Source organism: Manis javanica, chromosome 2 (genome assembly GCF_040802235.1).
Source record: "Manis javanica isolate MJ-LG chromosome 2, MJ_LKY, whole genome shotgun sequence".
Lineage (NCBI taxonomy): Eukaryota > Metazoa > Chordata > Mammalia > Pholidota > Manidae > Manis > Manis javanica.
Window position 1 is genome coordinate 9,651,150 of NC_133157.1, and position 22,664 is coordinate 9,673,813.

General features: G+C 38.4%; 1 protein-coding gene across 1 annotated transcript in view; it reads left to right on the forward strand.

The window, feature by feature from the left end:
* The first annotated feature begins 97 nt into the window (after positions 1-97).
* PPP6C (protein phosphatase 6 catalytic subunit) overlaps positions 98-22,664 on the forward strand; it is a 34,116-nt gene continuing 11,549 nt past the window's right edge. The window contains exons 1-2 of the mRNA XM_073224592.1: positions 98-274; positions 15,974-16,069. Of these exons, the coding sequence (XP_073080693.1) occupies positions 200-274; positions 15,974-16,069 (171 nt within the window). The 5' untranslated portion in view covers positions 98-199. The remainder of the gene's footprint in view (positions 275-15,973; positions 16,070-22,664) is intronic.

The window sequence follows — 22,664 nt, forward strand, 5'->3', positions numbered from 1 at the left end:
CCTGGCTTCACCGAGAGAGGGCGTGAGGCTTGCCTAAGCAGCGGGGGAGTCGGGTTAAGCGTTACGTCACTGCGCAGTCGCGTCTCACGGGTCGGACGTGACGTAGAAGAGTTCCGGCTTCGGCCCCCGCCGCTCCTCCCACCACTACAGCCACTGCCGCCGCCACCGCCGCTGTTGGGGGTGGTTTGTTATTTCTAAAATGGCGCCCCTGGACTTGGACAAGTATGTGGAGATAGCGCGGCTGTGTAAGTACCTGCCGGAGAACGACCTGAAGGTGAGTCCGGTCAGGGCAAGAACGCCGCTTGCGGGGCTCGCCCCTTCCGGGAGCAGGGCACCAGCCGGCCCGCTCCTCCACTCTCTGCGGGACCCCCGCCGGTATCCCGTCCGGTCGCGGTGGAAGGCCTAAAGCGGGGCGAAGCGACCCGGGCCGACCTGGAGTCACGTGGAGAGCCGGGAAAGCCGAGTCCCCCGAATGCTCTCCCGGTTCCCTCAGCGGGGATCCCGAGGGATGTCGCGGCCTCTGCTCCAGGATTGACACCCCCTCCTGGCCTTCGGGCTGCCCCAGGGCTCTGACACCTAACAGCTTTGCTTAGAAGACTCCTTCCCCTTCCCGACCCAGCCCCGGTCTCTCGGAGCCCGAGCCGAGCCCCAGCGGGCAGTGCACTCGGGATGGGCTTATCCCCCCAGAGGTTGTGACAGGAGCGCGGGGTGGCTGGGGACTGACAGGAGATGCCGCCGGCTCCCGGGACGCCGCCCCAGTGTGCTTAGGGTCCCGAGGAGTGGCAGGACGGTGGGCCAGAGCGGTTTGGTAGTGATGTGAGAGAACAAAGTCTTCCCTCTTTCCGTGGCCTTCCCGCAAGTTGCTTTTGAGGAGTGTTGGTTTTCTTTTGCTAATTCAGATAGTAACCGATTTTCAAGTACTTGTTGAATTCATTTAAGTGGATGAAGTAGTCGTCCTTCAGTAAATATACTTTTCTGTCCCATCATTTATTCCCCTATAACCCTTCTTAATTCGGGATTTCATTTTCTTGGTTTCCCAAAGGAGATTTGTGCCTTGTTACGGCCGAGTCCAAGTAATAGTAAATATATGTGTGAGTAAAGGAATAAATATAAGAGTTAAGGAATGTGAGTCTTTGGCATAACGGTTTTTTGACGAGTGTTTCTATGCGTTTGTTAAAACCAGTGCTTGGGTGTCTACCATCGTTTAGTGGTTAGTAGTAGCCTGTTTTATTTGTTCAGTTAACTTTAATTTGCTCTGTGGTAACTGGATAAACTGTTGATAGTTTTGAGTCCTTTGTATTCTTGAATCTGTGGGCTTAAAGCAGTTTATCTTTGTGAATTTTTTCTGTTAAGGAAGGTACGTTATTGGTTTTTTTCTTTTGCTATCTCTTGGTACAGGAAGTTAATATTTAATAAGTCAGTCAACTAGTATGCAAAATGTTAAAGTCATGGGAGCTGTTGTGAATGTAATTTATTTATTTGTACTTAAATGTTAGCCATATGTGCTATGTGATGTGGGAGTCGTTCTTGTGCATTTCCCCCTTTTTAATAGGATAGTTTCATTTAGATAAGGGCAAAGCCAATACTAGTAGAAATGTAGCTTTCATGCTTAATCTGAGTCCTTCAGACATTAGTTTTGTGGCTTCTTTCTGCTGTATGTTTTTTTTTTACGAAACAAGGATACGACCAAAATTGGGACCCAATTCATGAAAAACTAACCAGATGTCTTCTGGTAGCATTGTTAATCCCATAGGTGAAATTGATTTTTGCATATCAGTGAATTGATGTGGAATTTTCTGTTCTTTAAGCACATGTAAAGTTGTTTTACACTTTGTGTTTATAATGAATAAAATGTTTCTTATTGAAAATGTATCTTGATGTTAACTTGAAATTGGATATTGAAATGGTCTGGAAGATAATCAGTTGGATTTTCTTTAGACCTCTTAATTTCATAAACATTAGGTTTCCTTCCTCCCTTAAGTAAATAATTATTAAACCATTTCATATCCATTTACAACACAATTGAACTGTAGTTAGCATGTATCTGTTTCTGTTTTTTTTAATTAAGGTAACATTGATATACAATCTTAGAAAGGTTTCACATGAGCAACATTGTGGTTGTTACTACATTCACCCATATTATCAAGTCCCCTCCCCCCACCCCGTTGCAGTCACTATCAGTGTAGTAAGATGTTAGAGGCACTACTTGTCTTCTCTGTGCTGTACTGCCTTCCCCTGTGACCCCCCTACATTATAAGTGTTAATCAGCATGTATCTATTTCTTAATAAAGTTTTTATTTTTAAATATTCTGGATAACTACTGGGAAAAAAAAGAATTCTGAATTCTCTGTAAGTGGAGGCTTGTCTTCTCAGAAATGTTTTGATCAGATTAATTTGCTTGTGCTGCTGATCTCTGGTGTATTTAAAGAAATTTGATTTTGTTGTTATGTCTCAACATGAAGTGCACACTAAAATTAGGCAGGCCATGAAAGTATTCCAGGAACACCTTTTCTGAGGCTTTAATGCCAAAATAAAAGATTTTATCAGGGAAGAAATCATTGGGGCCACTTATGATGATTATGAAAAACACTTGTTTTGGTAGAAAAGAAAACAGAAATTCACCTTTGTTTTTAAATTGACTAGAAGTTGGAGGTACTAAGTAAAATAAATGGAAAGGATGTTCTGGATCTAATCAGGATTTCTCTGTATCTGAATTGGAAATGGTCAGATCAGTAGTACTGGATTAAGTCTACATACTGTTGTGAAATAATAAGGATGAAATATGTGAAAGTGAGTGGAACAAGGCATAACCTTAAAGAGTTCATGTGATTCTCATCCATTATAAAGATTTCAGAGCAGATCATAGGAGATACAGATTCCATATCTGGCCAAGTGGAAGAATGAATGATAAAAGGCAGGCTTACTGAATATGCAAATATTTTGGCAGATTGTCTGATCTGACTTTGGAGAGTGGCTGATATCTCGGACAGTTCTTCAAGGTGACATATAAGTAAAGAAATTGCACACTGAGGTTTTCTGCTGAGGAACTGAAGACAGTTACTGTGGTGTAGGGGTTGGGAGAATACTATCTCAGGGATGTAACACAAGGAAGGAATTGTGTAATTCCATAGTAACCACTTCTGTGGATTAATAACATAATCTTTTTGGAATGCACTTTTATGCTTAGTCTGAGCCATCTCTGAGTCTTTCTGGTTACCTGCTCTGCGAAATTGTACCTCTGAAATGCCTCCATAAACCTCCAAAGTCCTTGCTCCTTTCTGAGCTTGGCGAATAGCCTTTCACACCTCCTCATTCAGCCTCCATCTGATTTTATAGATTCTCATCATCTCTAACCTGTTAGTCTTGTCACTCCCCTTTTTGCCTGTCTTATTGATCATTCTGTGTACCTGAGTTGTTTTTTTACAGTGTATCTTTCTAAAGGTAATGCAAGGAAAATCAAATACAGTACCACAGTTAGGGACACACTGTGACTTTGCATAGGGTTTTAAGAGTGTTTTCTGTGTTTTCCAGACCCTTTCTGATAGTGCCTGATGTTTTGTTCACATTCTCCTATGTCTTCTGAAAATTGTTATAACAGTGCTGCCCAATAGAAATAAAATGCTCAGAAATGTGAGACTCAAATTGTCACATTTATAAAAAGTAAAAAGAAACAGATTAATTTTAGTAATATTTAACCCAGTTTTAACATGTAATCAATATAAAATTATTAAAGTAATATTTTGCTCTTTTTTTGCACCAAGTGTATGAAATGTGGTGTATATTTTAACTTACAACACATCCCAATTCAGACCAGCTGTATTTCAGATGCTCAATAGCTACCTGTGGCTGTTGGTGTTATGTAGGACAGTGCACACTTCTAATGACACCCCAGTCCCTTTCTTGGAATTTCAGAGTTGAGAGAGTTAGAGTTTGCCTAGTTCTGTACCTTTACTGAACAGGAATCTTGAGTTTCATAGAGGATGTCCTGCTAATCAGTGAATTACGTTGGAAAGCTTCCTTGTGCAGACCTCTTTCTAATATAGTTAATAGCCTTTTTAGGATGGCAAATATGCTTTTCTGGGTATGTCTTCTACTTCATAACCTTTCTTTTTACCTTCTACTCTAAGCACATTGGACTGCTTTCTTCTGACAACATGCCCTGTACTTCCCTGCTTTTCTTCTTTTCAGTCTCTTTCACCTACTTATTTTATTCTTACATAGCACAAATATTAAATCATTTAATACTCTGTGAGTTGGATGCTAAGATTTACTGCATTTTACAGATAGGTAACTGAAGCCCAGACAGATTAAATAACTTTCCAAAGTCATACAGCTAGTAAGTCAGTGGAGGAGCTGTAATTGATTCAGACCTAGGCAGTCTGGCTCCAGGGTTCTTGTCCAAAACTACCGCTTGTGATTTCTCTATACAGTACCGTTCATGCTCCTTTTGAAGTCTAGCTCAGATGGCACTTTCTTCAGGTAGGGCTCCTGTATTCCACAATCAGAATTATTAGCAATGATTAGGATTTATATAGCTACTTAGAGTTTTCAGAGCACCTTCATGTCCACTCTACATTGACATAATTCTTGTGTAAGGCGGATTAGATAATCAGTCAGGTTTGATGTCTAATTTTCACCATAGTGACTCAGCAGATACATACCTGATTTATTTGCTATTAAAAATTCCCATTCTTCTCTGTACTGACCTTTGCCCCATTGCACTTTATTGCTCCATTTTACCACTTACAGTGTTCTGTTTTGTAAGATAGGAAAGATGTCTGTCTCCACCATTAGACTACAAGCTTCTTGAGGGCCAGGGTCATATCTTGTTTATTATTTTCCTCTGCACTGCCTTGTATGTGATAGACAATCAGTTAAGGTTTGTTGAATCAACTCTGTACTCTGCTTTACAACAAACATTTCTTTGGCTGTCTCCGTTTGTCAAGTACTGTTCCTGTGGGTGCTAGAGATAGAATCTGGTACTTCTCTGTGCCTTTGAGGGTCACTCAAAGTAAGGGAGGTAGAGAGGTAAACAGTCATTGCATGGTGCGCTAAGTGCTATGTAATAGAGCGCTGTCCAGAAGCAGCAGCATCTAACTCTGGAGGTAGAGGTGATTTCACGAAGGAGGAACAGTGAAAGAATGAACAGAGCCTGTACAGGGGGACAAACATGGAAGCAGAAAAAATACCGTGTGCAGGGGTATAGCTTAATCTGGAAGAGCGTGACTGGTTCAGGGAACTTGAAGTAGTTTGGTATGACTGGAGGTGGTGTTAGGAAGACAGGCACAGGTTAAATCATGAAAAACTAGGCTGATGAACTTGGATTTTTATCTTTTAGGTGGTACATGGATAAACACTTAGAAGTGTTTTTTGTATTTTAGGGAAAAACAAGTCATACTGTGACCATGTGATATTGTTTAAAATGTGGCTAACTAAAGTGAAAAGTAGATTCAAAGAAAACTATTACAGGGATACACTCTTGTATGTGGTAGGAATATGACACAATCATAGAGATGGTATCTGAGTGGAGTTTTGGAAATTCTGCCATAGACAGAGAAGTGCCCTTGAGAGATTCTAAAGGAAGACATGAGAGTAGGTTTTGAAATATTATTCTCTGAGCATTATGAACCATGAATTGGAATGGGACAAAAATGTTGTAGAATGAATAGGCCAGGTGAAGTGAGATCTTGAAGTAAGGTAGTGACATGTAATTGTGGTGTTTAAAAGGAAATGAAGAGGTATAATAGGACCTGTTGGCAGATTAGGTCTAGGTTAAGTGAGAGAGAGAAGAGGTCAGTGTAATCTCTTAGTTTCCTGGTATGAATTACTCAGTAATACTATAACTATATCAGGTATTGTAAAGGAATTTGGTTTGAGCTGTAATGAATTTGAGAAGTTGTTAAGACATTGAGGCAGAGATGTCCAGAAAACTGTTGGATACACAGATTGTTTGGGTAATAAATACTGATTGCCAAATGTGCTCCAAACATTATTTTAATAGTATTAAGCTCAGGAAAAAGGTCTAGACCAGTGCTCAAAAGGGAGTGATTTTGTCCCTAGACATTTTTTGATGATCACAGCTGGGGGGCTTCTGTGGGCATCTAGTGTGTGATAAGGACAGAAATATTGATAAACATTCTGTAATGCACAGGACAGTCCCCGACAACAAGGAATTACCAGCTGTGTTGTGGGTGAGAAACTCTCGTTTAGAATGAAGATACAGGTATGTTGTTTTGTGTTGTTAGGGAGAGCATACCATTGTCATCTTGGATTTCCACTCATTACCAGAGATAGGGGTAGTTTGTCCTAAATCTGGGATAAGACTGAGAACCTAGCATCAGTGACTGTTTTGTAGCGGTAGGGAAACCACACTTCCTGCAAACGAAGCAGCAGACTTGGGAGGGGAGGGCTATGTGTGTCTCCCATGGCAGGACTGGGCTCTATGAGGTCACTGTGTGTGTAGTTACATGACTTAATGTAGAGTTTGTACTGAGATTTCATAGTTTTCTTATTTTTCTGTGTGCTTGGCTTGATCCTGTTAAGATATTGCTGATTTGGAGAGATGCATTGGCTTTGGCTTAGACACTTAGCTCTAAATCCTCAGTGGGGGCCGCAGAACTGGCAGTTAGAGGAGGCAACTTATTTTACTCAAATTAGCATGCTTGACCTTGGGTTGAAGATGCTACTTAGGTAGTTTACATGTGTTCTCCAGAAATTGGCAGGATGTCACGGTAATGTTGTTTAGTTTATGGTCTGATTAGCACTGGGGGTATGGGCCAGTCACCAGGGGTGACTTGCAGGTCATGAGGTATTCTGGGCTAGGAGAGCCAGTCATATGTGAGTGTGAATTCTGGCACATTCAAATATGGGAACCATGGAGACCCTCAGGAATCAGTGCTGTGATTAGTTTCAAAATGATAATTAATTGATAGCTCACTTTGTTTCAGAAAGGTTAGAGAGTGATTACAAAAAACATAGCAAGGTATATAATGTTTAGAATAAGTAAGAAAAATGAGACAAAAGAGAAAATACAGATAGGAAACCAAGATGGAGCCAACAGTAAAAGTAAGAATTGTATGTAAAGTAAAAGCTGTGATGACCAGGTTACTTCTTTGAGATTAGGCCCTAAACTTTCTAGGAGCCTACCAAAAGATGGAAATTGATCAATTAAAAATTCAGTCTGTAAAATGATGAAAACAGTCTTCTCAGGGAAATCTCATCTCTGTCTGATAGAGGGAGCAAAGAGACATTCCTCCCCTGGGTCCCCCCTGGAGACCACTGTTTAATCCCAGCATCCTCTACTTTGTTTATAGTCTATGTAATGGGTAAGCACCATAGAGGACTGTTTCCTATAGTGTTCCTTTCTGCAGGTTAATGGCATGACATTAAAGTGCAATTTGGAAAAAAAGCAATTAGGAAAGGAGGGCAGGATAATGCAGAGTGAGGACAAGCCTTTCTAGAGGCCATCTTGCTTATAGATTTGTTTGGGTAACATTTTAATCTTTTAAAGAGTATACACAGGTGGGCCGCTAAATTATCTATCTATCTATCTATGTATATATGTATCATTAATCTACAATTACATGAGCGACATTATGGTTACTAGACTCCCCCCATCATCAAGTCCCTACCACATACCCCATTACAGTCATTGTGCATCAGCATAGTAAGATGCTGTAGAATCACTACTTGTCTTCTCTGTGTTGTATAGCCCTCCCCGTGCCTCCCACCACTATATTATGTCTGCTAATTGTAATGCCCCTTTTCCTCCCTTGCCCCTGCCTTCCCACCCATCCTCCCCAGTCCCTTTCCCTTTGTTAACTGTTAGTCCATTCTTGGGTTCTGTGAATCTGCTGTTTTGTTCCTTCAGTTTTTTTCTTTGTTCTTATACTCCACATATGAGTGAAATCATTTGATACTTGTCTTTTTCCACCTGGCTTATTTCACTGAGCATAATACCCTCTGGCTCCATCCATGTTGCTGCAAGTGGTAGGATTTATTTTCTTCTTATGGCTGAATAATATTCCATTGTGTATATGTACCATAATCTTCTTTATCCATTCATCTACTGATGGACACTTAGGTTGCTTCCATTTCTTGGCTATTGTAAATAGTGCTGTTATAAACATAGGGGTGCATCTGTATTTTTCAAACTGGGCTGCTGCATTCTTAGGGTAAATTCCTAGAAGTGGAATTTCTGGGTCAAGTGGTATGTCTGTTTTTAGCTTTTTGTGGAACCTCCATACTGTATTCCACAATGGTTGAACTAATTTACATTCCCACCAGTAGTGTCAGAGGGTTCCCCTTTCTCCACAAGCTCGCCAACATTTGTTGTTATTTGTCTTTTGGATGGTGGTGATCCTTAACTGGTGTGAGGTGATATCTCATTGTGGTTTTAATTTGCATTTCTCTGATGACTAGCAATGTTGAGCATCTTTTCATGTGTCTGTTGGCCATCTGAATTTCTTGTTTGGAGAACTGTCTGTTCAGCTCCTCTGCCCATTTTTTAATTGGATTATTTGTTTTTGTTTGTTGAGGTGCATGAGCTCTTTATATACTTTGGATGTCAACCCTTTATCGGATCTGTCATTTATGAATATATTCTCCCATACTGTAGGGTACCTTTTTGTTCTATTGATGGTATCCTTTGCTGTACAGAAGCTTTTCAGCTTGATATAGTCCCACTTGTTCATTTTTGCTTTTGTTTCCCTTGCCCAGGGAGATATGTTCATGAAGAAGTCACTCATGCTTATGTCCAAGAGATTTTTGCCTATGTTTTTTTCTAGGAGTTTTATTGTTTCATGACTTACATTCAGTTCTTTGATCCATTTCGAATTTACTTTTGTGTGTGGGGTTGACAGTGATCCAGTTTCATTCTCTTACATGTAGCTGTCCAGTTTTGCCAGCACCATCTGTTGAAGAGACTGTCATTTCCCCATTGTATGTCCATGGCTCCTTTATCAAATATTAGTTGACCATGTATGTTTGGGTTAATGTTTGGAGTCTCTATTCTGTTCCATTGGTCTGTGGCTCTGTTCTTGTGCCACTACCAAATTGTCTTGATTACTGTGGCTTTGTAGTAGAGCTTGAAGTTGGGGAGTGAGATCCTCCCCACTTCAGTCTTCCTTCTCAGGATTGCTTTAGCTATTCGGGGTCTTTGGTGTTTCCATGTGAATTTTTGAACTATTTGTTCCAGTTCATTGAAGAATGCTGTTGGTAGTTTGATAGGAATTGCATCGAATCTATAGATTGCTTTAGGCAGGATGGCCATTTTGACGATATTGATTCTTCCAAGGGCATGGGATGAGTTTCCATTTATTAGTGTCCTCTTTAATTTCTCTTGAGTGTCTTGTAGTTTTCAGGGTATAGGTCTTTCACTTCCTTGGTTAGGTTTATTCCTAAGTATTTTATTCTTTTTGATGCAATTGTGAATGGAATTGTTTTCCTGATTTCTCTTTCTATTAGTTCATTGTTAGTGTATAGGAAAGCCACAGATTTCTGTGTGTTAATTTTGTATCCTGCAGCTTTGCTGAATTCCGATATCAGTTCTAGTAGTTTTGGAGTGGAGTCTTTAGGGTTTTTTATGTACAGTATCACGTCATCTGCAAATAGTGACAATTTAACTTCTTCTTTACCAATCTGGATTCCTTGTATTTCTTTTTTTTGTCTAATTGCCGTGGCTAGGACCTCCAGTACTATGTTGAATAACAGTGGGCAGAGTGGGCATCCCTGTCTTGTACTTGATCTCAGAGGAAAAGCTTTCAGCTTCTCACTGTTCAGTATGATGTTGGCTGTGGGTTTATGATATATGGCCTTTATTATGTTGAGGTACTTGCCCTCTATACCCATTTTGTTGAGAGTTTTTATCATGAATGGATGTTGAATTTTGTCGAATGCCTTTTCAGCATCTATGGAGATGATCATGTGGTTTTTGTCCTTCTTTTTGTTTATGTGTTGGATAATGTTAATGGATTTTCGAATGTTGTACCATCCTTGCATCCCTGAGATGAATCCCACTTTGTCATGGTGTATGATCCTTTTGATATATTTTTGAATTTGGTTTGCTAATATTTTGTTGAGTATTTTTGTATCTATGTTCATCAGGGATATTGGTCTGTAATTTTCTTTTTTGGTGGGGTCTCTGACTGGTTTTGGCATTAGGGTGTTGTTGGCTTCATAGAATGAGTTTGGGAGTATTCCCTTCTCTTCTGTTTTTTGGTAAACTTTAAAAATAATGGGTATTATGTCTTCTCTGTATGTCTGATAAAATTCCGGGGTAAATCCATCTGGCCTGGGGGTTTTCTTCTTGGGTAGTTTTTTGATTACTGCTTCAATTTCCTTGCTGGTAATTGGTTTTTTTAGATTTTGTGTTTCTTCCTTGGTCAGTCTTGGAAGGTTGTATTTTTCTGGGAAATTGTCCATTTCTTCCAGGTTTTCTGGCTTGTTAGCATATAGGTTTTCATAGTAGTCTCTAATAATTCTTTGTATTTCTGTGGGGTCCATCATGATGTTTCCTTTCTCGTTTCTAATTCTGTCAATATGTGTTGACTCTCTTTTCCTCTTAATAAGTCTGGCTAGAGGCTTATCTATTTTGTTTATTTTCTCTAAGAACCAGCTCTTGGATTCATTGATTTTTGCTATTGTTTTATTCTTCTCAATTTTGTTTATTTCTTCTCTGATCTTTATTATATCCCTCCTTCTGCTGACTTTAGGCCTCATTTGTTCTTCTTTTTCCAATTTTGATAATTTTGGTGTTAGACCATTCATTTGGGTTTGTTCTTCCTTCTTTAAATATGCCTGGATTGCTATATACTTTCCTCTTAAGTTTGCTTTCGCTGCATCCCACAGAAGTTGGGGCTTTGTGTTGTTGTTGTCATTTGTTTCCATATATTGCTGGATCTCAATTTTAATTTTGTCATTGATCCATTGATTATTTAGGAGCATGTTGTTAAACATCCCTGTGTTTATGGGCCTTTTTGCTTTCTTTTTACAATTTATTTCTAGTTTTATACCTTTGTGGTCTGAAAAGTTGGTTGGTATAATTTCAATCTTTTTGAGTTTATTGAGACTCTTTTTGTGGCCTAGTATGTGGTCTGTCTATTGTGGAGAATGTTCCATGTGCACTTGAGAAGAATGTGTATCCTGTTGCTTTTGGATGTAGAGTTCTATTGATGTATATTAGGTCCATCTGTTCTAGTGTGTTGTTCAGTGCCTCTGTGTTGTGACTTATTTTCTGTCTGGTAGATCTGTTCTTTGGAGTGAATGGTGTGTTGAAGTCTCCTAAAATGAATGCATTGCATTCCATTTCCTCCTTTAGTTCTGTTAGTATTTGTTTCACATATGCTGGTGCTCCTGTGTTGGGTGCATATATATTTATAATGGTTATATCTTCTTGTTGGATTGACCCCTTTATCATTATGTAATGTCCTTCTTTATCTCTTGTTACTTTCTTTGTTTTGAAGTCTATTTTGTCTGTTACTAGTACTGCAACACCTGCTTTTTTGTCCCTGTTGTTTGCATGAAATATCTTTTTCTATCTCTTGACTTTTAGTCTGTGCATGTCTTTGGGTTTGAGGTGAGTCTCTTGTAAGCAGCATATAGATGGGTCTTGTTTTTTTATCCATTCAGTGACTCTGTGTCTTTTGATTGGTGCATTCAGTCCATTTACATTTAGGGTGATTATTGATAGGTATGTACTTATTGCCATTGCAGGCTTTAGATTCGTGGTTACCAAAGGTTCAAGGTTAATTTCCTTACTATCTAAGAGTCTAATTTAACTCATTTAGTATGCTGTTGCAACACAATCTAAAGGTTCTTTTCTGTTTCTCCTCCTTTTTCTTCCTCCTCCATTCTTTATGTATTAGGTATCATATTCTGTACTTTTTGTGTATCCCTTGATTGACTTTGGGGATAGTTAATTTAATTTTGTACTTGCTTAGTAATTAGCTGTTCTACTTTCTTTACTGTGGTTTTGTTACCTCTGGTGACAGCTGTTCAACCTTAGGAACACTTCCATCTATAGCAGTCCCTCAAAATAGACTGTAGAGATGGTTTGTGGGAGGTTAAATTCTCTCAACTTTTGCTTATCTGGAAATTGTTTAATCCCTCCTTCAAATTTAAATGATAATCTTGCTGGATAAAGTAATCTTGGTTCCAGGCCCTTCTGCTTCATGGCATTAAATACATCATGCCACTCCCTTCTGGCCTGTAAGGTTTCTGCTGAGAAGTCTGATGTTAGTCTGATGGGCTTTCCTTTGTATGTGATCTTAATTCTGCCTCTGGCTGCTTTTAACAGTCTGTCCTTATCCTTGATCTTTCCCATTTTAATTACTATGTGTCTTGGTGTTGTCTTCCTTGGGTCCCTTGTGTTGGGAGATCTGTGGATCTCCATGGCCTGAGAGACTATCTCCTTCCCCAGATTGGGGAAGTTTTCAGCAACTACCTCCTCAAAGACACTTTCTATCCCTTTCTCTGTCTCTCCTTCTTCTGGTATCCCTATAATGCGAATATTGTTCCATGTGGATTGGTCACACAGTTCTCTCAATATTCTTTCATTCTTAGAGATCCTTTTTTCTCTCTGTGCCTCAGCTTCTTTGTATTCCTCTTCTCGAGTTTCTATTTCATTTATCATCTCCTTTACTGTATCCAACCTGCTTTTAATACTGTCCATCGTGCTGTTCAATGATTGGATTTCCAACCTGAATTCATTCCTGAGTTCTTGGATGTCTTTGCGTACCTCTATTAGCATGTTGATGATTTTCATTTTGAACTCCCCTTCAGGAAGAGTCACGAAGTCCATATCATTTAAATCTTTCTCAGGTGTTGTATTAATAATTTTACTCTGGACCAGGTTTCTTTGGCGTTTCATATTTGTATATGGCGCCCTCTAGTGTCCAGAAGCTGTATTCTGGAGCTGCTCAGCCCCTGAAGCAATGTTGGGGGTCGCCGGGGAGCAGTATTGGTTCCTGGTTGGAGGAAAGAGCTGTTCCCTGCTTCCCGGCTGCTGTGCCTGTCTCCACTGCCTGATCTAGTGTGCCAAGCACACAGGTATAATAAGCTTTTGTCCCAGAGCAGCCGGATATGGATCCCTGCTTTCCACAAGCGGCCGGAATCCCAGTCTCCCCAGGAATTCCGCCTGTCCCAACTTTCCAACCCCTTAATCAGAAGAGTATGATGAAAGTACCATGAAATGTAGGTTTGTGCTCCCAGCGCAGATCTCCCGAGCTAGGTATTCATCAGTCCCAAACCTTCTACTCCCTCCCTGCTCCGTTTCTCTTCCTCCTGCTAGTGAGCTGGAGTGGGCGAAGGGCTTGGGTCCCGCGGAGCCACAGCTCTGGTACGTTACCCCGTTCGGTGAGGTTTGCTCTTTTCTCCAGGTGTGTGCAGTCTGATGCTGTCCTCTTTCCTGTTGCTCTCTCAGGATTAGTTGTGCCAACCATATTTTCTAATTGTATCCTGTTTTAGGAGGAAGCCTCTGTCTCTCCTCTCACGCCACCATCTTTAATCCTTTTCTTATTTGGAAAGTTTTTAAGCAGCTCTCTTTCCTCCCATTTTATTTGGGGAACCTTTTTTCCTCCTCTTCCTGCCCCACCCATTGTGAGTTCTCTCCTGCACATGCCTGTGTAAAGTATTGTAGCTATAACTGTTAAAGTGTGTCTTTCATATATTTAAGTAAATTGTAGCATTTAGATTCCTTACTACTGCTTAAAATCATTTCATTATACTTGTGTAGTTGTGATTTTATAAGTCATAAAAAATAAATATTTGGTCATTCATATGACCAAATATATATTTGCCAGGTATATTTGGACTTCATCCACAATTCCTGAAAACACTGCAAAAGTCTTAAAGGTGAAATGAATGTTGTGTTACGTTAATGAGAGACTTTGTACCCCCCACCCAAGGGCAGGGGCTGGAGGCTAAATCAGCCAATGGCCAATAATTAGTCAATCATGACTATGCAGAGAAGCCCCCATAAAAGCCCCTGAGAAGAGCTTGTCATTGTGTCAGTGCTCTGCTCTGCCTTGTGTGCTCTGCTCATTTGGATCCTGCTGCTTGGTGGAAGAAAGCTTCTAACCTTGGGAAACCGGAACACCTCCATATGCCACTGAGCCAGGCCCCAAGCTCCACCAGGGTAGAAACTCCTTTATTTGAGACCTTGCCCTATGTATCTCTTCATCTGGCTGTTAACTTGTATCCTTTATGGAATCCTTTATTAAACTAGTAAACGTTAAGTGTTTTCCTGAGTACTGTGAGCTCCTCTAGCAAATTAATTGAACCTAAGTGGGAGGTTGTGGGAACCTCCAATCTGTAGCCGGCAGGTCAGAAGCACAGGGAACTGGTGGAGGGTGGATGGCAGTCTTGTAGGACAGAACCCTTAACTTGGGGAATCTGGTGCTGTCTCTTTGCAGATAGCATAAGAATTAAGTTGAGTTCTCCAGCATCCTGCTGGTGTTCGAGAATTGCTTGGTGTTAGTATGTATGGGAAGTCCCCCTCCCACATACTTAACACACATTGGAATCAGGTCTGGGAACCCAAATGAAGTTATACTACTATTACTGCTGTGTATATTATTGTTTTTGTTATAAGTATACATAGGGAAAAAATACACCATTGCATTTGGTGTTGAAGGAGTGGTATATACAGTAGTTAAATTTCTCTTCTCTTGGCAGACCTATCATAAAATGCAGCAGGGCCTCCTCTGACTAATATAAACTGGTCTCAGATGGAAGGTAGGATCCCCTCTAGTTCTTTACATAGTAGGACTATACACTTCTCCAGAGCGCTGCTGTGAAAATCATTTTCCTTCTATGAAATCTGTTGATTTGATTGTTTTCAGAAGAGAAAAAAATTTTAATGCAAACCTTTAAAGTTCTTTTTAAAAACTAGAGTGACTCCCCAATTTTAGATTTACATTTAATAATTAACTTTAGTTAACCTTTTTATTTTGAAATAATTGTGGATTTATATGCAGTTGTGAGAAATAATAGAGAGATCCCATCTACCTTTTACCCAGTTTTTTCTAGTAGTAGTGTCTTGTTAGAACTATAGTATAAATACCACAGCCAGGATATTGACACTAATACAATCCATGATCTTGTTCAAATTTCTTCAGTTTTACTGTACTAATTTGTGCGTGTATTTAGTTCTGTGTATTTTGTTAGATCTGTAATCTCAACATATGCAGCACTACAATCAAGACACAGTTACACCACAAGGATTCCTCCTGTCCTTTTATAACCACACTCAGTTCCCTCTTGCAGCCCCTAGTTCCTGAACCCCTGGCCAACACTAATCTGGTCTCCCATTTCTATAAATTTGTCATTTCAAGAATATTTTATAAATGGAATCATACAGTATATAACCTTTTTTGGGTAGTTTTTTTTCCCACGTAGCATAAATTCCCTTGAGATTTATTCAGTTTGTTGTGTGTCAATAGTTTATTTCTTTTTATTGCTGAATAGTCTTCCGACGTATGGATGTACCACAATTTGTCTAACTATTCATTGTTGAAGGACAACTAATTCATTTCCAGTGTTGGGGCTATTATGAACTTAGTTTCTAAGGACATTTATTTATGTGAACATACATTTTCATTGCCAAGAGTGTAATTACTGGGTCATATATGAAGTGTATGGCTTGCAATTTACTTCAAAAATCAGCATATTAAAACCTAACCCTGTTAAATTATTTGCTCTTACATTTTTTGGTGAAAAACATAATTTTACAGTTCCTGGTAAAGCTGTCTTATTCAGTCCATTGTTCATGTAGCCAGGGAGTTTGCGTTTTGGAATCTTATCAATCTTAGGCTTTATGACGGTGAAAGCTGACAGAAATTGAATCCCAGTGTCTTCAAAGGGTAATTTTCCTTCCTATGAAACAATGTGCATATCAATTCTTACATTTTTTTGCATTTGATCCTTAGTTTTAATATTATAGTAAAAGATTGCATTTTATTTTCTCTTCTTACAGCGGCTTTGTGACTATGTTTGTGATCTCCTCTTGGAAGAGTCAAATGTCCAGCCAGTATCGACACCAGTAACAGTGTGTGGAGACATACACGGACAGGTAATATTTCATGAGCAGATACTTAGTTTTTCTACTGTCTCTAGCCCATGTGTGCTGAATAAACAATTGGTGGTTGGTCAGGTTGCTTCAATCTGTGTGACACTAATGATTCCTGCTTACTGTTACAGTGAATCAAAGTGGTCAAATTATTCAAATTATTCATAAAGTTTGTTGAAATTATACTTTCAAAGTAAACAGAATGCAGCATTATTGCTGTGTGGAAAGGGGAGATATAAAACAAATGTGGACAGTTACTATGATTAATAGGAGATGCTTTGGTTTTAAATGCTAATTTTTTATTCATTCCATTCATTTCTGTTTACTTTGTTCACTTATGTAATATTTTATTGAAAATGTATCATTTTTCCTTAGTGAAATGGGAATAGCAAAGATTCAGAAAGATAAAAATGGTGATGCGTAATTTCCCAGCAAGTCACTGTTAGAATGGAGTGAGAAAGATTTAGTTCATTTTTTTCGATTGCTGGGTTTTGTTTGTTTTTAAGAGTTTTAAAGTTGTGACAGGAAACGCACACCTCATTTTTAGATTTGTACTGTTAGTTTTTAGCCTAGTTGGAAACCTTCTGTGTATTTGTAGAGTATTGTTTTGTTTTGTTTTACTGGGAAGTTAAAGCTGAACAGGACACTCATAGCCTACTATATGCATACAGTGGAATTGGGCTGTAAGACATGTAATATGAACAATATAATACTTATGAAGGCCAACAGGACTTACTTTCATCTATGCAATTTCCTGCCTTAAATATGATTGTCTAGAGGAACAGAAATGTGTATAAATTGGTTGTGATGAGGAGCTGTTCCATGAGTAAAGTCTTAATGGCTACTGAAAGGGCTCTTTTCTTTCTGGTTTTTCAATCTGTTCCCTGGATGGTTGAAGTTGTAATAAATCTGACATCTGCTTGTTAGCAATCTAAATAGAGACCCCATTATATCTTCTTTGATCTGTTAAAATTCTAGTTCTCTGGAGTATTCTTCAGAAGGGATTTTCCTAAACTTTCCATATATTCTTTCCAAAAATATAGTAAACATATGTATTTTGCTAACATAAAAGATATTAATGCTTTAACACATTCCTCAGAGCTGTAATAAAACACGTAATGTTTTCCCATGGTTAAATATTAAATTTGAGGAGTTAACTGTGTTATCAAGGACTTTCAACATATAAATTACAGCCATGGTCAAAAGTCAGGAAGTTAGAGAAACTTCAAACAACTAAAATTATTTAAAATAAAAAAATTGTACTTCTCTTTATATATATACCTCCCGGCAAATGTACAGTTCTTACTAACATTTATCTTGTGTTTTGAGGTTAAGAAAGTATTTTTTAACATATTCCATGTCAAATTTTTTCAAGAGTTCTATGAAATTGGATCATTTTGTAGAAAAAGAAACTGAGACTGAAAGATGGAATAATTAGCCCAAACGTGCACAACTACTAAAGGACAGACCTGAGATTTGAAACTCATTGGGGTGCTCGATAGCCCATATTATTTTAAGACTACTACTAAACTGAAGATTGTTTCTGTTGTACTTGACCCTTTAAAACAATTGCTAATCAAAAACATCAGACTTGAGCTTCTAAAGTCTTTGATAAATCAACTGTAATATATATATCCTTTTGTACTTGTACAGTTGTCTTCCCCTTGGGCCAGTTCTGGAAATGGAAGATTGGATTATGAGTATAAATAAACTCACAAAATGCTGGCAAGCATAGAGTGCTGAAAAGCATTTATACAGTGTAATCTAGTGAGGAGATTGTAAACGTCAGTGTCGACAGAGCTTGGTTTAAGTCCTGGCTCGGCTACATCCTAGCTATTTAAGAAGCCTCTTTGGTTAGCTCACAAGTTCTCTAAGTATGGCCTATGGACCCTTGGGGGTCCCTAAGGTGGTACACTATCAATGAGGGTAAAACTGCTGGTGCCTGAGTAAAAGTCAAGGGTATAGCACCGGCACTGATTATCATATTCTTCACCAGCATGCATACACAGTAAAATAAAATGCCAGTACCACTGACAAATGTCTTTGATGAAACAGGTATTACTAATTGTAACTCTCAACCCTTGAGTAGGTAAGTCTTCTGAGTAGTCCTTGTGATGAAATAGGAATTATGCATAAAACACATCTGCTGCATACCAACGAAGGATGGATGCTCAAGGAAGATATGCCGCTCTTTGCATTGCAAGCAGAGGGAACCTCTTTTTTTGTGGAACGCTATTTTTACCTGAGAGAATAATTGACAAACAGTGGTTATTTGACAACCATTTTTGCAGAAGTGATGAGCCAGTCACTTCAAGGAAAATGAATAGTATTTGTTGCCACTGACAAAATTTAAGTTTTCAAATGAAAAATTAGAATTTTAGAAAATTTGAGTCCATGATGAGGCTATCCGCTTCTGTTACTTAAACACTTTTCTGGTGAGATGAGTAGTGACATTCATGAATATGTTTTTTTGATGATATATAGTGAAATGTCATTTCCATTTTCCAAATGACAACTGTATTACCACTCAAAGTGTTAGACCAGTTTACCTAAGAGACTATGAAAAAACCACTTGTCAAGTTTTGATGTATTAAAATAAGAAAATGTACCATTATCTCTAATGGTTATTAAAATACTTCTCTCTTTTGTAACACGTATCTGTGTGAAGCTGTATTTTCTTCATATACATTGCATCAGTGTATCCCAACCCACTGAATGCAGACAAGTTATGAGAATCCAGTTGTTTTGTTTAGCTAGACAGTAAAGAGATTTATAAAAATGTGAAACCATACCACTCACCTCATTAAATTTGTCATTTTGTTAAACAATCTACTTTTCATTAAAAAATGTGTTTGTGCATATTTAATGAGTTTATTATTGACTTAAATGAATTTAAACACTTAAAAATGATCAGTTTTAATTTCTAATATTGTAATTACTGACTGATATAACTTACATAAACAAAGCTTTTTAGGGACCTATAATTTTTTTTATTAAGGTATTATAGATGTACACTCTTACAAAGGTGTCACATGAAAAAACAATGTGGTTACTACAGTTACTCATATTATCAAGTCCCCACCTATACCCCATTGCAGTCATTGTGCATCAGTGTAGTAAGATGCCACAGATTCACTATTTGCCTTCTCTGTGTTACACTGTCTTCCCCGTAACCCCCCACACTATGTGTACTAAACAATACCCCTAAATCCCATTCTCCCTCCCTCCCCAACACCTCCCCTTTAGTAACTGCTAGGCCCTTCTTGGAGTCTGTGAGTCTGTTGCTGTTTTGTTCCTTCAGTTTTGCTTCATTGTTATACTCCACAGATGAGGGAAATCATTTGGCACTTGTCTTTCTCTGCCTGGCTTATTTCACCGAGCATAATATCCTCCAGCTCCATCCATGTTGTTGCAAATGGTAGGATTTGTTTTCTTCTCACGACTGAATAGTATTGCATTGTGTATATGTACCACATCTTCTTTAGCCATTCGTCTACTCATGGACACTTGGGTTGCTTCCGTTTCTCGGCTGTTGTAAAAAGTGCTGTGATAAACATAGGGGTGCATATGTCTTTTTGAATCTGAGAACTTTTATTCTTTGGGTAAATTCCTAGGAGTGGGATTCCCAGATCAAATGGTATTTCTCTTTTTAGTTTTTTGAGGAACCTCTGTATTCCTTTCCACAATGGTTGAGCTAGCTTACATTCTCACCAACAGTGTAGGAGGGTTCCCCTTTCTACACATCCTCATTTGTTGTTCTTAGTCTTTTTGATACTGGCCATTCTAACTGGTGTGAGGTGATATCTCATTGTGGTTTTAATTTGCATTTCTCTGACGACTAGCAATGTGGAGCATCTTTTCATGTGCCTGTTGGCCATCTGAATTTCTTCTTTGGAGAAGTGTCTGTTTATATCCCCCGCCCATTTTTTAATTGGGTTATTTGCTTTTTGGGTGTTGAGGCATGTGAGTTCTTTATATATTTTGGATGTTAACCCCTTGTCGGATATGACATTTACAAATATATTCTCCCATACTATAGGATGCCTTTGTGTTCCACTGATGGTATCCTTTGCCATATAGAAGCTTTTTAGCATGATGTAGTCCCATGTATCCATTTTTGCTTTTGTTTCTCTTGCTTGAGGAGATGCCTTCAGGAAGAAGTTGCTCATGTTTATATTCAGGAGATTTTTGCCTATGTTGTCTTCTGAGAGTTTTATGGTTTCATGACTTACATTCAGGTCTTTGATCCATTTCGAGTTTACTTTTGTGTATGGGGTTAAACAATAATCCAATTTCATTCTCTTGGATGTAGCTCTCCAGTTTTGCCAACACCTGTTGTTGAAGAGGCTGTCATTTCCCTGTTGTATGTCAATGGCTCCTTTATTGTATATTAATTGACCATAAATGGTTGGGTTTATCTCTGGGCTCTGTAGTCTGTTCCATTGGTCTGTTCTGTCTTGTGCCAGTACCAAATTATCTTGATTACTGTGGCTTTGTAGTGGAGCTCGAAGTTGGGGAGCATAATCTCCGAACTTAATTCTTCCTTCTTAGGATTGCTTTGGCTATTCAGGGTCTTTTGTGGTTCCATATGAATTTTAGAACTATTTGCTCTAGTTCTTTGAAGAATGCTATTGGGATTTTGATAGGGATAGCACTGAATTTGTAGATTGCTTTAGGCAGGATGGCCATTTTGACAATAGTAATTCTTCCTATCATTGAGCATGGAATGTGTTTCCATTTATTGATATCTTCTTTAATTTCTCTCATGAGTAACTTATAGTTTTTAGAGTACAGGTGTTCCACTTCCTTGGTTAGGTTTATTCCTAGGTATTTTATTCTTTTTGATGCAATTGTGAATGGAATTGTTTTCTTGATTTCTCTTTCTGGTAGTTCATCGTTAGTGTATAGGAATGCAACATATTTCTGTGTATTAATTTTGTATCCTGCAACTTTGCTGAATTCTGTTATTAGCTCTAGTAGTTTTAGAATGGATTCTTTAGGATTTTATATGTACAATATTATGTCATCTGCAAACAGGGACAGTTTAACTTCTTTATCAAACTGGATACCCTTGATTTCTTTGTGTTATCTAATTGCTGTGGCTAGGAGCTCCAGAACTATGTTGAATAAAAGTGGAGAGAGTGGGCATCCTTGTCTTGTTCCATATCTTAAAGGAAAGGCTTTCAACTTCTCGCTGTTAAGTGTGATGTTGGCTGTGGGTTTGTCATATACAGCTTTCAGGTAATTGTCCTCTATACCCATTTTGTTGAGAGTTTTTATCATGAATGGATGTTGAATTTTGTGAAATGCTTTCTCTGCAGCTATGGAGATGATCATGTGGTTTCTGTCCCTTTTTTTGATGTGGTGGATGATGTTGATGGATTTTCTAATGTTGTACCATCCTTGCATCACTGGAATAAATTCTACTTGATCATGATGGATGGTCTTTTAGATGTATTTTTTAATTTGGTTTGCTATTATTTTGTTGAGTATTTTTGCATGTATGTTCATCGGGGATATTGGTGTGTAATTTTCTTTTTTTGTGGTGTCTTTGCCTGGTTTTGGTATTAGAGTGATGCTGGCCTCATAGAATGAGTTTGAAAGTATTCCATCTTCTTCTACTCTTGGAAAACTTTAAGGAGGATGGGTATTAGTTCTTCACTAAATGTTTGATAAAATTCAGCGGGGAAGCTTCTGTTCCAGGGGTTTTGTCCTTAGGTAGTTTTTTGATTACCAGTTTGATTTTGTTGTTGGTAATTGGTCTGTTTAGATTTTCTGTTTCTTTCTGGGTCAGCCTCGGAAGGTTGTATTTTTCTAGAAAGTTGTCCATTTCTTCTAGGTTATCCAGTTTGTTAGCATGTAATTTTTCATACTATTCTCTAATCATTCTTTGTATTTCTGTGGTGTCCGTAGTGATTTTTCTTTTCTCATTTCTGATTCTGTTTATGTGCGTAGACTCTCTTTTTTTCTTGGCAGGTCTGGCTAGGGGTCCATTTATTTTGTTTATTTTCTCAAGGAACCAGCTCTTGCTTTTGTTAATTCTGTCTATTGTTTTATTCTTCTTGATTTTATTTATTTCTGCTCTAATCTTTATTATGTTCTTCCTTCTACTGACTTTGGGCCTCATTTGTTCTTTTCCTAGTTTCATTAATTGTGAGTTTAGACTGTTCATATGGGATTGTTCTTCTTTCCTGAGGTAAGCCTGTATTGTTGTATACTTCCCTCTTAGCACGGCCTTCACTGCATCCCACAGATTTTGCAGTGTTGAATTATTGTTGTCGTTTCCCTCCATATATTGCTTGATCTCTGTTTTTATGTGGTCATTGTTCCATTGGTTATTTAGGAGCATGTTGTGAAACCTCCATGTGTTTGTGGGATTTTTCATTTTCTTTGCATAATTTATTTCTAGTTTCATACATTTGTGGTCCAAGAAGCTGGTTGGTAAATTTCAGTCTTTTAGAATTTACTGAGGCTCTTTTTGTGGCCTAGTATGTGATCTATTCTTGAAAATGTTCCATGTGCACTTGAGAAGAATGTGTATTCTGCTGGTTTTGGGTGTAGAGTTCTATAGATGTCTGTTAGGTCCATCTGTTCTAAT